At 46.4% G+C, this 16,107-nt stretch overlaps 1 protein-coding gene across 2 annotated transcripts in view; it reads right to left on the bottom strand.

Moving 5' to 3' along the window:
* The window catches only part of LOC102081119 (carcinoembryonic antigen-related cell adhesion molecule 5-like), a 30,486-nt gene extending 16,144 nt beyond the window's left edge, over nt 1–14,342 (bottom strand). For both annotated transcript variants that reach the window (XM_005455537.2, XM_019355202.1), the window contains exons 1-4: nt 14,236–14,342; nt 13,587–13,898; nt 12,686–12,964; nt 12,228–12,494 (exon numbers count right to left, since the gene is read on the bottom strand). In XM_005455537.2, the coding sequence (XP_005455594.2) occupies nt 12,228–12,494; nt 12,686–12,964; nt 13,587–13,898; nt 14,236–14,281 (904 nt within the window). In that variant the 5' untranslated portion in view covers nt 14,282–14,342. The remainder of the gene's footprint in view (nt 1–12,227; nt 12,495–12,685; nt 12,965–13,586; nt 13,899–14,235) is intronic.
* Nucleotides 14,343–16,107: the final 1,765 nt, after the last annotated feature.

Here is a 16,107-nt window from a genome sequence, read left to right as displayed (position 1 = left end):
GAGAGGGTGGATCCGGGACAGGCGTGAGGTTCTGGGGGTGCTCTGTCTCTGGGCTGGGGCCCTGGCCGGGCCTCAGGGGTTTGGGTCCTGGTTGGTGTGTTGCCGGGGTTGTGGGCGGGTGGGTGTATGGGGGCCCAGCCCTGGCGCAGGGTGCCGCCGGTGCATCGAGCCACCTGGGGGGCTCTTCAACTGGTGGAGGAGGTTGTCACATCTTGCAGGAGCTTTCCTTTCTTCAGGAACTCTCTCTGCAGGAGGGGGAGATACAGGAGAGGTGGAGGAAGATCTCAGCCTGGGCGTCTATTGTCTTGTGTAGTCTGGAAGATGAGTGGATGATGGGGTGGGTGCAGTTTTCTCTGTGGTGGGGTTGGGTGGACTGTCCCGGGCTCTGTGGGGCCGGGCGGTGCTACTGCACTGGGCTCCGGTCCGGATGGGCCTGGGCCCCCTTTCCCTGGCGGGTTGCAGAGTATGGGGGTGCCTACTGGGGTCAGCGGGGGAGCTGGCCCCAGGGAGGTGTCACTTGCCCCTCCCTTCCTTCCCTCCCCATCTCCAGCTGCCTCCCTCTTCCCGCTCCACCACAATCACCCACACGTGCAGGGCCTTGGGGTAGGGGTGTGTCACCAGGGTGCAGAGGAGACATCCCCCCCCTCTGTCCCCATCTAGCTGCCTCTGCCTCAATTTTATCCCACAATTTAGACATTCACATTACTCACACTCTCATTACACATACACATAGGATCTTGGGGGTGGGCACGCTACACGGAATCCAAATTACCATCAGGGTGTACACCTCACCCCTGGCGTCGTTGCCCACCTCTCAATTTTAAATACACGTAGACATTGAGGGCTAGCAGGAGGGGCTATACGCTTACCTGCTGCTCTGGCAGGTAGCTCCATGCCCTCCTGGGTTTTAAATGCACCTTAGAACACACATACATCAACACTACATATGAGCGGGTGGAGGGAGGTTTGGAGTCTTCCTACACCCCCGTTCTCTGCGGCCTGCTGGAGCGGGGGGGCTAGGAGGAGGAGTTGGCCGTCCGACTGGGGTCTGGAATGTGGGGCCTCCCTGCTGCTGCGGAGTCGGGGCGGTCTGCTTCTCTCCACTGCAGGGAAAAGGGTAACACCACCTGGGTCTGGGTGCAGTTTCCCCCTCCAGGGGCAAGGGTACCTAGACCCGGTTCTTAGAGTACGCTTGGGGAGTGTGATCGTGTGTACAGCGTCTCTTTATGTCTGTCTCCACGTTGGTTGAGTGTGGAGTAATTGCTTATGAGAGCATGAGGGTGGGAATGGATGTTTGTATCTGTGCCTGGGGCTCGCTCGGGCCACTTCGGAGGTGGGGTGCCCTCGGCCTCTCGGCCCGGGGCTCGGTCACTCAGGCACAGCTGGCTGCCGGCGGAGCTCACGGGCACGTCACTGCAACACCCCGTGGCTTCTGCTCCGCGGCTGCTGAGTGACCCCTCATCTGGGACTCTCCTCAGCTCTTTCTGGGATAGTGGCGCGGCTGCCCCTCTGTTGGTCTTCCTTGGTCTCTTGTGTTCTAGGGGCCTCTGGATGTCTGGAGTTTTGATCTCCTCCATACCTGCTTCATGCCCTGGAGGATCGGGCAGTGGCCCCCCACACCTTCTAGCAGATCATTACATGAAGGAACCTTTTAAAAAACAAACAAAAAAAAAACAAGCGCGTCCATGCTCACAGGTGTACACACGGGTGATCACACACACAAACTACCCTTTTTGGCTCCTACCTCAAAGCACACTGTACGCTGTCGATCTTACGTGCTGCACAATAATGTTTAATATTTAGTATTTACTGTCATATTCCCATATATCATTGTGATCTTGTTTATTACTCTCGTTTTCTTCTGCTTGCTTTCTTTTTTCTTTCTCAACAAGTGATCCAGGTGATCGATATATGTATTTTTTGTCTGCTTATTCTGTTGGTTTTTGTTTTTTGCCCTTTATCCCCATCCCTCTTCCCCGCTGTTTTTCTTTCCCTCTTTCTTTCTCCCCTTTCTTTCCCCCAGTCAAGTCTGTCCCGTATTCAGCAAGAGAAAATAAAATAAACAATAAAAGGTGAATCAAATGGACCATTACGGCAAGGCTGGGATGGTCAATTTGGTAAAGTAAATCCGTTGGGCATCTTTCTTCGCCTTTAGACAATAATTCTGATGGCAAAAGAGCCAAACGGGACAGGTTTAAAAAAAAAAGAAAGAAAAAAAAAAAGAGGGTGAGATACAACGATATCTACGGCGTCTGTTAAGGCATGACCCTCATCTCTCATTTGAATAGGTGCGTAAAGAGGCTTTGAAATTGGAAGCAGATGCTTTGCATAGCTCGTATGAAGGCTCCGCTTGAGCCAGTAAAAGGAGATCTAAAGTGGCAGGATACCTTGAAATGGAAAGATAAATTTAAAGGGAATTTGTTCGACCAGCACCAATGCTGCAGACGTGTCCAGCTCCCAGAGGTGAGAGAGAAAAGCAGAACTCAAGTTCCTATCAGTATAGGAGATGTGCTGAAGTGTCTGAGCCACCCCCAGAGACAAAGCAAATTTCACGGTTGGTGGAACGGCCACGGCATAAGTGGGATGAACAAGGGCGACCCATCTGCAGTGTTGGGGAGTAACGGAATACATGTTACGTATTTAAAATACAAAATATGAGTAACTGTATTCCGTTACAGTTACCGTTTTAAAAGGTGGTATTCAGAATACATTTACTTTGTTGAAATTAATGGATTACACGGCAGTATTTTTCTGTTTCATAAGGCTATGAACTCTATATTTTTGGTGTCCACGCCGGTGGAAACCCAAACAAAACACGCATTAAGAGGCTCTCATGTCTGTGTCTCAATCTCGCGGCCCATGTCACCTCTACTTGCGGCCCACATAATGACGCGAAGAAATATTTTAAAAAGTTATTCACAAAAATGATTTAATATGAAGGCAATAGGCAGAGTGTTACAGGCATAGCCCTAAAGAATGTAGCCTCATGGGCAGTGTAGTCCGTGCTGCAGGGAAAATGGACTGTCATACCCATTATGTGTCTGTGAGCGCCAGGGAGGGAGAAAAAGAGTCAAAAAGTAAGTGATGTCACCGACCAGAAACGGGAGATGGAAGCATGTAAATATATAATATATATATATGTATATACAAAGTTGACCCAGACAACAAAGTAAAGCGAGTTTTCGGCTACGAGAAACGGAACCCAACGGAACCCAACGTAACCCAACGTATTAGCCAGATGTCTCTTTACGGTTTTATGCCTTTACGGTTCGCAGCCACGGACCTGTTTTATATTCACGCGGAATAGTTTTCTCTATGAGATCGCTGCAAAAAGTGCAGCCTTACCTAATGTCCACCCTAAATCACTCTCAATTTTTAGGGACATGCCATCAAGTAGAGGTATTCGTTGATGGTAAGGAAGTGATTTTTGTTAGATACTGGTTCTAATGTAATGAACGGCCCAAAATGGCTTCAGTACCAGACCGTCTAATATTGACCAGTAAGGAACCACCACACTCACAATACAATAATACCATAATACAAGAATCCAAGGCCCAAAGCCACCGCGGTCAGGGTTGTTAGCCTTTTCAGGCCTGGCGTCATTCGAGGGTGGGTCTCCACACCAGAACCTGGGGCTTCCACTCTCGAGCTGAAACTTCCCTAAAACTTGGCCAGTTTCCTTTCCATGGGCACAGAGAGTCTCCAATCCAGTGTTTTTCCTCCCAGCAGATCCACACAAATCCTAATTAAAATGAGTCCTCCCTCCAACATCATCAGATTATTTTAAAAGCAAAACCAGGCCAGGTTAAAAATCCTTTCCTTTAAAATGTGCACACTTCATCTTGGAGTCTCCGAGGCTTCCCTGCTGCAACATTGTCCTACTAAAAAAAACAACAACCTCCCCTCCCCGTTTCCTCTCCCCTTTATAGAGAAGGGCTCCAATCTTTCCCAATCAGCTGCTCCCTGTACTCAACTTCAAATAGCTGGCAGCTGGACTAGAGTAGAATCTCCACTCCCACATGGGTGTGGCCCACACCTCACACAAGACACAAAAAAACAGCAAAGCAATTAATACAAAAAAATCTAAGGTAATGCCAACCCAAAAGTTTAGTGGGGGATTCTCTCCATTCTTTTCCACCATGCTATACTCTGCAACAGTAGTACAATTCAGATTCCATGGAATCCATGGTTCTCAAAATTAAACATAAAAATCACATACAAGCAGAAAAAAAAATCCATCAATCTATCCTTCCATCTAATTTAAGGTAACAGTGAGACTGTAGTCTATCTCTGCTGCCATAGGGTTAAACTACACCCTGGTCAGGTCACAAGTCTGTCACAGGGCTCTATTGCATTTTATGGTAATATTTATTCAAACTCAAGACCATAAGCCACAAAAGAACATATGGTTAACTTATGATTCCCAAACTTTTAACATGTTTTGAGCAGAGAGCTAAGGGTAATTAAAAAACAAAACGTTGTGGAGGTAAGCATTAACGGCACAGAGCTCTCAGTTCTCACTCCTTCTTTATTCCTCTCCAACATCAACTGCACACATCGCGCCACACAACACAGGAACACACTTCCTTAACACTGGGTGTGAGTGGAGCCCTCTTGTGGTCCACCACACATGCCCCCCCCCCCGAACACCCAGCAGAACTAGTCCAGGACCCGGGGCTTAAGCAAACGGCCGGAACGGCTGAACTGGGGGGTGGGAAACTGACAGAGGGCAACCCAGCCTGGGAGCGAGGCTGGCACTGGCGGTCAGAAAAAGCTGCAGACCACTCGGACTCCGTTGATTGTGGGTCGCTCCTGGGGGAAAAAACAGAATCCATCAGCCCGGTGTCAGATGGGCGGCCGCGGTGAGGGGCCTGGGCCGGGACCACCTGATCCTCTTGCATAACATGTGCAGGCTTAAGTCTGTCAACAGAGACAACCTCCTGCCGACCGCCAAAGTCCAAAATGAAATGTTTGTTGCCTGGTTTAAGAACCCTGTATGGCCCGTCATATGGTGGACGCAGCGGAGTCCTATGGGCATCGTGCCTGACGAAAACGAAACGAGCAGAGTCCAAAGAACTCGGAACAAAAGTGTCAGGCAGGCAGTGGTGCACAGGACCAGGGACAGGAAATGAGTCTCTTGGGGGGCGAAAAGGCAACAAAGAGGTATCGAAACATGGGGGAGGGCTCTCAGGTAAGAATTCCCCGGGGACCCGGAGGGGCTGGCCGAGGACCAGTCCAGCCGGGGAAACCCCGAGGTCTTCTTTAACCGCGCTACACAATCCCAGCAAAACCCACGGAAGACGGTCGACCCAGTCGCCACCTGTTAAGGAAGCCCGGAGCGCGGCCTTAAGTGACCGGTGAAACCGTTCGCACATCCCGTTAGCTTGCGGGTGGTATGCTGTGGTGCGGTGGACCTTGACCCCCAGGCCATCAGCCATAGCAGACCAAAGCTCAGAAACAAACTGAGGGCCCCTGTCCGAGGTAATGTCAGCAGGGGGACCGAAACGTGAAACCCACGTTGACAAAAATGCTCTGGCCACCGTCACCGCTGTCGTGGACGCCAGGGGTACCGCCTCCGGCCACCTGGTGGTGCGGTCCACCACAGTCAAAAGGTGCGTGAAACCCTGTGACTGCGGCAAGGGACCAACCAGGTCCACATGAACGTGATCGAAACGCCTACCGGGGACACGGAAAGGTTTTCGAGCGTCGGCATGGGATACAAGCCACCACCCATTCCTTCACCGTTTTGCGAAGGCCCGGCCAAACAAACCTGGCGCTGACCAGCTTAACCGAGGTCCGGACACCGGGATGAGAGAGGGCATGCGCCGAGTCAAAAACACGCTGACGCCATGAAAGGGGAACCACTGGGCGGGGGCGGCCGGTGGAAACATCGCAAAGAAGGTGCGGACCGCCGTCCCACACCGGGGTGTCCTCCAGCACGAGGCCCGTTTTCGTTGACTGAAGGGCAAGAACGTCCGGGTCAGCACGTTGTTCAGTTCAATTCAATTCAATTCAATTTTATTTATATAGCGCCAAATCACAACAAAAGTCGCCTCAAGGCGCTTTATATTGTACAGTAGATCGCACAATAATAAATACAGAGAAAAACCCAACAATCATACGACCCCCTATGAGCAAGCACTTTGGCGACAGTGGGAAGGAAAAACTCCCTTTTAACAGGAAGAAACCTCCGGCAGAACCAGGCTCAGGGAGGGGCGGGGCCATCTGCTGCGACCGGTTGGGGTGAAAGAAGGAAAACAGGATGAAAGACATGCTGTGGAAGAGAGACAGAGATTAATAACAGATATGATTCAATGCAGAGAGGTCTGTTAACACATAGTGAGTGAGAAAGGTGACTGGAAAGGAAAAACTCAATGCATCATGGGAATCCCCGGCAGCCTACGTCTATTGCAGCATAACTAAGGGAGGATTCAGGGTCACCTGGTCCAGCCCTAACTATATGCTTTAGCAAAAAGGAAAGTTTTAAGCCTAATCTTGAAAGTAGAGATAGTGTCTGTCTCTCGAATCCAAACTGGAAGCTGGTTCCACAGAAGAGGGGCCTGAAAACTGAAGGCTCTGCCTCCCATTCTACTTTTAAATACTCTAGGAACAACAAGTAAGCCTGCAGTGTGAGAGCGAAGTGCTCTAATAGGGTGATATGGTACTACAAGGTCATTAAGATAAGATGGGGCCTGATTATTTAAGACCTTGTATGTGAGGAGCAGGATTTTGAATTCAATTCTGGATTTAACAGGAAGCCAGTGAAGGGCAGCCAAAACAGGAGAAATATGCTCTCTCTTTCTAGTCCCTGTCAGTACCCTTGCTGCAGCATTTTGGATTAGCTGAATGCTTTTCAGCGAGTTTTTCGGACATCCTGATAATAAAGAATTACAGTAGTCCAGCCTGGAAGTAATAAATGCATGAACTAGTTTTTCAGCATCACTCTGAGACAGGATATTTCTAATTTTAGAGATGTTGCGCAAATGGAAGAAAGCAGTCTTACATATTTGTTTAATATGTGCGTTGAAGGACATGCCCTGTTCAAAAATGACTCCAAGGTTCCTCACAGCATTACTGGAGGCCAAGGTAATGATATCCAGAGTAAGAATCTGGTTAGATACCATATTTCTAAGATTTTCAGGGTCGAGTACAATAACCTCAGTTTTATCTGAATTAAGAAGCAGAAAGTTAGCGGCCATCCAGGTCTTTATGTCTTTAAGACATTCCTGCAGTTTAACTAATTGGTCTGTGATACCTGGCTTCATGGATAGATAGAGCTGCGTGTTATCTGCATAGCAGTGAAAATTTATGCTATGTCTTCTAATGATGCTGCCTAAGGGAAGCATGTATAATGTAAATAGAATTGGTCCTAGCACTGAACCCTGTGGAACACCATAATTGACCTTAGTGTGCGAAGAGGACTCTCCATTTACTTGAACAAATTGGAGTCTATTAGATAGATATGATACAAACCACTGCAGTGCAGTACCTGTAATACCTACAGCATGTTCTAATCGCTCTAATAGGATATTATGGTCAACAGTATCGAACGCAGCACTGAGGTCTAGCAGGACAAGCACAGAGATGAGTCCACTGTCAGAGGCCATAAGAAGATCATTTGTAACCTTCACTAAAGCTGTTTCTGTGCTGTGATGAGCTCTGAAACCTGACTGAAACGCTTCAAATAAGCCATTCCTCTGCAGATGATCTGTTAGCTGTTTGACAACTACTCTTTCAAGGATTTTTGATATGAAAGGAAGGTTGGAGATTGGCCTATAATAGCTAAGCTAAGACAGCTGGGTCTAGAGATGGCTTTTTAAGTAAAGGTTTAACTACAGCCACCTTGAAGGCCTGTGGTACATAGCCGATTATTAGAGATAGGTTGATCATATTTAAGATTGAAGAATTAATTAATGGCAGGACTTCTTTGAGCAGTTTTGTAGGAATGGGGTCTAAAAGACACGTTGATGATTTGGAGGAATTAATTATTGAAGTTAACTCAGAAAGATCAATTGGAGAAAAAGAGTCTAACTTAATATCGATGGTACTAAAAGTAGCTGTAGATAATGTTACATCTGTGGGATGATTATTGGTAATTTTTTCTCTAATGATAAAAATTTTATTTGTGAAGAAGTTCATGAAGTCATTACTAGTTAACGTTAAAGGGATGGTTGGCTCAGTAGAGCTCTGACTTTTTGTCAGCCTGGCTACAGTGCTGAAGAGAAACCTGGGGTTGTTCTTATTTTCTTCAATCAGTGACGAATAGTAAGATGTTCTGGCTTTGTGGAGGGCTTTCTTATAAAGCAGCAAACTATTTCTCCAGGCTAAATGATGATCCTCTAAATTTGTGACACGCCATTTCCTCTCCAGCTTACGAGTTATCTGCTTTAGGCTACGTGTTTGAGAATTATACCACGGAGTCAGGTACTTCGGATTTGAGGCCTTAGTTTTCACAGGAGCTACAGTATCCAGAGTCGTACGTAGTGAGGAGGTAAAATTATTAACAAGATGATCGATCTCTGTTGGAGTAGCGTTCAGGCAGCTGCTCTGCTCTATGTTGGTACAGGGCATTGAAGATGATAACAGTGGGTGGATTATATTCTTAAACTTAGTTACAGCACTTTCAGAAAGACATCTACCTTGATAAAGTCTACTCTCCACTGCTGTGTAATCAATTATTGTATATGTAAATGTTATCAGGAAATGATCAGACAGCAGAGGGTTTTCAGGAAACACTGTTAAATGTCCAGTTTCTATGCCATATGTTAAAACAAGATCTAGAGTGTGATTAAAGTGGTGGGTGGGTTCTTTTACATTTTGAGAGAAGCCAATTGAGTCTAATAACAGATTAAATGCCATGTTGAGGCTGTCATTTTTAGCATCTACATGGATGTTAAAATCACCCACAATAATTATTTTATCTGAGCTGAGCACTAAATCAGATAAAAAGTCTGAGAAATCAGAGAGAAACTCAGAGCGGCCATGGCAGCGTAGTCGACGCCGACATACACCAGAAAAACCAACACACGTGAGAGACAGTCAGTGACGTGATTGGACTTACCAGCCACATGCTGAATGTCTGTGGTAAACTCTGAAATGGCCGCCAACTGGCGCTGCTGGCGTGGGCTCCATGGGTCAGAGACCTTGGACATCGCAAACGTCAAAGGTTTGTAGTCAACGTATGCAGTAAAGTTGCGACCCTCGAGGAAAAAACGAAAATGTCGTGTTGCGAGGTGCAGGGCCAGTGACTCCCTGTCAAAAACACTGTACTTGTGTTCAGCATCCCTGAGCATACGACTGAAAAAGGCGAGCGGTTGCCAGAGACCTGAAACACGCTGTTCCAACACCCCACCCACTGCCACGTCGGACGCGTCAGTGGTCAGCACGATCTCCGCCGACGGAAGCGGGTGGGCCAGCAGGGCGGCGTCAGCCAGCGCAGACTTGGCTGCGGAAAACGCCTGGACGCATTCCGGCAGCCAGTCAACAGGATCTTTGGCTGTTTTACCTTTTAAGGCAGCATAGAGTGGCTGTAGCAGGTGGGCAGCTCTGGGGAGAAAGCGGTTGTAAAAATTTATCATCCCCAAGAACTCCTGCAACGCTTTAACCGATGTAGGACGCGGAAAAGCTGAAACGGCCTGGACTCTGTCGGGCAACGGAACCACACCTTCAGCGGAAATGCGGTGCCCGAGGAAATCCAGAACAGGCAACCCAAACTGGCACTTGGAAGGGTTGATGATCAGGCCGTGCGCTGCCAAACGCTGGAAAACCTGCTGGAGTCCATCAGCCGCTGAAAGGTCTGGGCGGCACCTTTCAGGCCAAACGGCATGCGCAAAAACTCGAACAAGCCGAAGGGGGTAATGACAGCGGTTTTAGGAACGTCTTCGGCGCGCACGGGAACTTGGTGATACCCCCGCACCAAGTCAATTTTAGAAAAAATCGACGTTCCAGCGAGATTGGCAGAAAAATCCTGAATGTGGGAGATGGGGTAACGGTCATTCTCCGTGGCATTATTCAAACGGCGGAAATCTCCGCATGGCCGCCACCGACCGTCCAATTTGGGCACCATGTGAAGCGGAGAGGCCCATGCACTGTTCGAACGCTGTACAATGCCAAGGCGCTCCATGGCTGCAAACTCTTCCCGAGCGACAGACAGTTTTGCGGGGTCGAGGCGGCGCGCGCGCGAACACCGGGGGCCTGACCGTGGGAATATAATGCTCAACCCCATGCTTCGTTACCGTGCTAGAGAAATTAGGGACAGACAGCGATGGAAACTAAAAGCAAATGCTGAAAAGCATCCCCGGAGGTCACTACATTAGCCCGAATCAGGGGCTCGGCAGCCCGAGTAAAACAGGGTAGCGAAGAAAACGAGAGAGCATCAATTAAACGTCTGTTAGCAACATCGACAAGCAGTCCATGAGCACACAGAAAATCAGCACCTAAAATAGGTACAGAGCTAGCGGCAACAACAAAGTTCCACTGGAAATCCCGGCCATGAAAACAAACAGTCACCAACCTTTCCCCAAACGTTTTGATGGGAGAGCCATTAGCTGCCATGAGCTGCGGTCCACAGTTTGCTACTAGTCCGTCGGCAGCGGTAGGGGGAAGGAGGCTCTTCTGGGAGCCGGAGTCCACGAGAAAACGTCTCCCGGAGCGCGAGTCCTCTATGAAGAGCAGCCTTTCTGTATTGCCAGCGGTCGCGGCTGCTACGGCGCGCTGGCGGGTCCGTTTCCCTGGGCCGTGAAAGCGCAAGGTGGCAGGCAGCGACGCGCTCTGTCGCCAAAACGCTGATGGTAGAAACAGATGCTCTTTCGGCAGTGCCGGCGTGTAGCAATCCCTGCCGTCAGCAAGGGGGCGGATGCTCCGGGGGAGGCAGGTGGAGGCGTGGAAGGCGCCGCCGGCGAGTCTGTAGCCAGGGCGTGAACGTCGAAAGTGCGGCTAGCCAGGAGAATGCGATCCGCTTCTTCTGCCAGGGAGCGATAATCCTTCGCAGGCAGAAGCGGGGAGTTTGTGAGGACAGCTCTCATGGCAGCCGGTAGTTGGCGGAGGAAGAGGTGGACGAAGAGGAATCCCCCGTCATCCGGCCCGAGCAACGATAGCATGTTCTCCATGAGCTCGAGCACGGTACCGCCACCCAAGCCTGACAGATTGAGGAGCTGTTCGGCTCGTTCAGCGTCGGAGAGGGCATAACGCCGAAGAAGCAGGTCTTTAAGGGCGGCGTATTTCCCTTGGGCGGGTGGGTCCCGGAGGAGCGTCATCGGGTGGCCAGCGGGTCGAGCGAGGCCACCACATGGTGATACTTCGTGTCGTCAGCCGAGATGCCGCGAAGGGCGAATTGAGCCTCCACGTGAATGAACCATGACGGGGGTCATGGAGCCAAAAGTCCGGCAGTTTCAGCGCCACAGCGAACGTAGCCGCAACAGGAGGCGGAGGTCCGGCGGCCGCTGATGCATCCATAGCGGAGTCTGCGTTATCTGCGGCCCGTTGCATGCTCGAGTCAGGGGTCACCAATGTGGAGATAAGCAATAACGGCACAGAGCTCTCAGTTCTCACTCCTTCTTTATTCCTCTCCAACATCAACTGCACACATTGCGCCACACAACACAGGAACACACTTCCTTAACACTGGGTGTGAGTGGAGCCCTCTTGTGGTCCACCACAACATCATTATTTTGGATACTATGAACATCCTGATCACGCAATACTTTAGCTTAGGTATGTTTTAGCAAAAATTGTAAAATCTTGAATCACAAAATTAACTTAATCAAATTCTACTTTCTCTATTTCTTAAGTTAGTATGTTAATTGCATGTTTATAGACAGGCAAACTTCCAGCTTTACATGAAATAGTAAAATAATCACAGTTAATGTAGACTTGTCCTACAGTGGAAATTTGTTATTATAATAGTACAATAGTTTATTTGTGCTTTTCATTTCTACAAATACCCTTAAACAAGAGTGCCTTTCTTTCATCTCCAGAGACACCTTCAGAGCATCTATGAAAAGGTGCAATAATGTTTTTAAGTCCTTCATTCTACCTGAGTTTTTTCTGTCACTTACATTTCTCATCTGCATAAGAAAAAAATGTCCAAAGTCAAAAGTATCTGAGAAAGCCTTTGTGTTTAAAAACTGCATTTGTGTATTTTATTTTCTCCACAATTTTTTAAATGTTTGAAAGTATTATCTGAGTATAGCAGTATCATACAATTTTAAACAATAAATCAGACTTACCCAGCACAGTGATGGCTGAAGGATGAGATGTTTGAGATCTCAGAGTTTTGCTGTTAAAGGCCTGACAGCTGTAGTTTCCACTCTGACTCATCTGTACATTCATCAGTCTGAGCTCTGATCCACTATCAGGCAGCTGATCTCCATTCAGAAACCACTTAAACTGAGCAAGAGGTCTGGATTCAACTGAGCAGGTGAGGCTGATGTCTGACCCCACAGCAAAGTATTCTTGTGATGGAGATAAGATCAAATGTATATTTTCTGGGCCATCTATAAATGTAGCAGGTACAGAGAAAAATAATGTTAACTATATCAAAAATATAAAGGTATAATGCATTCATTTTTTCTTGTGAAGTTGTAAAATTATTTCACACAACTACATCAATCAATGTCATTTCTCTCTGATCTTTGTGTGTAGATGTTTTCAGATAAATTACTGAGCATTTAGTTTAGTAACTCACAGCTGATGGAGAGGTTTACTGGATCACTGGTACTAGTACTGACAGGATTGGAAACACGACACTTGAATGGTCCCTGGTCAGAGCGGGTCACATTGATTATAGTCAGACTGGAGCCTCCATCAGTGAGCTGAACTCTGTCACTTGCTGTAACCTCAGAGCTGCCGTTAAACCAGAGGAAAGAGAGAGAGGATCCAGAGGCAGAGCAGGACAGAGAGACAGAACCACTGAACTCAACCAAGTCTGTGCTGCTGGAAGTTACCAACACACTGGAGACTTTCTCTGTGAAAGAAAAACAAAATAGTTTCATTGTTGCCATCATCTAACAAAAGAGTAGAAAATAAACATAAAAATTATTAGGATTCAATGCCATCTAGAACATTTCATGGTAAGGAGTCAGGGCTTATATATACATCATATAACCAGCCTAAAAAGACAGCATATCAATAATAAAATTACCATTAAAAGCTTTAAAGAAGTACTGTACAGTATCAGTCATAACTTTTAAATAATTTAATTCTCATAGTGGCCAATATCTACTCCCTTAAAGTCGATCTACTCTTAATATAATATATAAACAACTTTATTTTAATTTGGGTCCTGAGCTTGAAACCAGTCAATTTTCTTACACTGACTTAGTATATTAATCAGACTTTGTAAAATCTTTAATTTCACAATCTTAAGAATAATAAAAAAATTATTGAAACACTCCATTATTGGACTACAGTGTATAGACATGCAACAAAATATATAGATACTAATAACTGAAAAGTAATCTTCTTATCATGTATTATTAGTTGTAATTATTATTATTATCAACTATAATCTTGACAATCTTTTATAATGTAAACATTTTTAAATATTTCAAAAATAATTATGCTGTTGCATTTCAATACCCACTCACCATACATCACCAGCATTGTACGCCCTGCACCACCTGGTACAATGGTAACTGAGTATGCTCCACTGTCATCCAGAACAAGATTCCTGAGCTCCAAAGACCCAGTAGATGGGAAGAGAGTGACCCTGCCTTCATACTCTGGCCCATTATCATTTATATTAGTTGAGCTTATTATAATGATAGAGTCATTTAAAATCCAGGTTGCAGTCGGAAATGGTGGTCCTGTAGGAGTCAGTGTTGTATTGAACTTTACCGTCTCTCCCACAGCTGCAATCAGAGGACCATCAGGCAACACACCAACTCCTTCAGTGAAACCTGGGGGAGAAGGTTAAAAAATTCCTTAACACCTATGTAACACAAACACATAAAACAATTGTGGCATATTTAAAGATTAGGATAAAACACGACAAATCTGAAGAGTTCGGGTTATTTTAATTAGAGGTTGATGTCAGCCTTTCCAGATCATACCTCACATATGTCTGATCAAATTTCAGGAACTCGCTAAATAAACGCGTGGTTGTTAAAACTGTTAACCAACTGTTGCTTTCAGTGACTTGTCGTTACTATATTGCATTGGCCAACAACCGACGGAAAATACACTTCCCGTAAAGAGCATATAATTTCTAGTGAACATCTTAATTTTGAGACTTACCCTCAAAAGCCATAATGACGATAAAAAGCTGTGGTAACAAAGCCATTAATTAAGTATCTGTGAAGTGGGACGTTACGAATGTTCTCTTAAACTGACTGCAAACCTACTAACTCGTTATGGTGAATGAAACGCTACTTAACACGGTGAAACGCAAATATCATGCGCAAGGACAGTCGTAAGATCTTTGGAATCTGGTACATCAGAAAACTGGTAGGACGCCTCCCTCATGTGGTGAAAATTATTTGTGCAAGATATGAATTTTTTTTTTTAAATCATTTGAACTGAATGTGAGGGAAACGTTGATGTCCAATAACTTGATGTTTTTCGGATTATGTTTATGGATTATGACTGACTGTTCTCACTCCTAACTGGTCAAATGTGTGACGCATGGTCAGGGTCCTTCTGCTTCACTCACGCGCCGGGTACCCCTCTCACCTCGAGAATTGACGTGTAGGGTACTCTTATTGAATACTATAGCTCCCTAAACGTTGTTTATTGACGACAAGAGATTGGAAGAGCCTGTTGTCCGTATATTTATATATTTCCGAAATCGCATTGTAGTGACGTATAACTACCTGAGAAACAGCAGATACAGCAGATAAATTAATTACCGGCTATTACTTTTGTATCGTTTATTGCATGGATGGAGGGAGTGATGTATGCTGGTTAATGGCACAGCTAGCGACTGAGTGACTTTATTCACCCGCTTCGGATGTTATCAGTCTGTCATGGTGAGTGAGAGACAGGATCCAGATGCAGGCACTGGCTTGGATGTGAGCGAGCTTTTATTAACACAACGGTGGCACAAACTACGGAGCCCCTCCGATGACATGGTCCAAAAAATAAATAAATTATGGCCACAAAATACTACTTCGTGGGCACGAAATGGGTATAACGTGCCCACGAAATACTATTTCGAGGGCACGAAATAGGTATATTGTGCACACGAAATGCTCATTTGTGGGCACGAAACACTTGACCGATAACCGTGATCCTTCCCAGGCCCTTGCAGTTGGTTGACAATAAAATCTATCCCGGCGTCCAGGTCGTACTTAGGTCTGTAAAGCAACTGGGCTCTCAATATCCTATTTAAATGTCTCTCCGTAGTAATGATTCCTGGCATTGCCAGACTTTTCAAAATGCATTTGTAGCTCATTCCCAGCCTAAAATAAAACTCAATCATACTGTCTCTGTCCATGGTGTATAGGTTTAGCCTACTCTTATGCTTCTGTCTCTACGCAGCTGTCCAGGAATTGTATCAATATGATATGCGCACGTCATCTATTCCGTTGCCACAAATGCTTAATTCGTTACCACGTTATACCCAATTCGTGCGCACGTTATACCTATTTCGTGGCCACAAATAAGTATTTCGTGGGCACGTTATACTATTTCGAGGGCACGAAGTAGTATTTTGTGGCCACAATATATTTATTTTTTGGACCATGTCATCAGAGGGGCTCTGTAATTCAGAGAAAACATTACGCGTTTCGTACTGAGGTGAAAAGGAACACAGTTTGTCCCGGACTTCAGCTACAATGAAAAAGACACAAAGCTGAAGCTGCACAGCTGCCTCTTCTTCTCTCATTCTCTCCTCTCCTGTTTCTACTTCAATCACGAAACTGATCAATGATCAGCTGATCGGCTTTTCTCTCTTGTTTATTTATCGCCCACTTTGCGCCAGAAAGAGGAAACCAGCGGATGTCGCGTTAAACAACAGCAGCACGTTTAAGCTTGATCAGCTGTTGTTAGAATTTATTTAATATTAATTTCTAGTATCAGCTGATGTTTGCTGGAGCCACAACTGTAAAGCTGCTGGTCATGATATCGGTTTGGTTATCTGGTGAGAGGGAAACATGCAGATGAAACCAG

This window comes from Oreochromis niloticus, linkage group LG11 (genome assembly GCF_001858045.2).
Source record: "Oreochromis niloticus isolate F11D_XX linkage group LG11, O_niloticus_UMD_NMBU, whole genome shotgun sequence".
Lineage (NCBI taxonomy): Eukaryota > Metazoa > Chordata > Actinopteri > Cichliformes > Cichlidae > Oreochromis > Oreochromis niloticus.
This window is presented reverse-complemented; position numbering and strand designations above follow the sequence as displayed.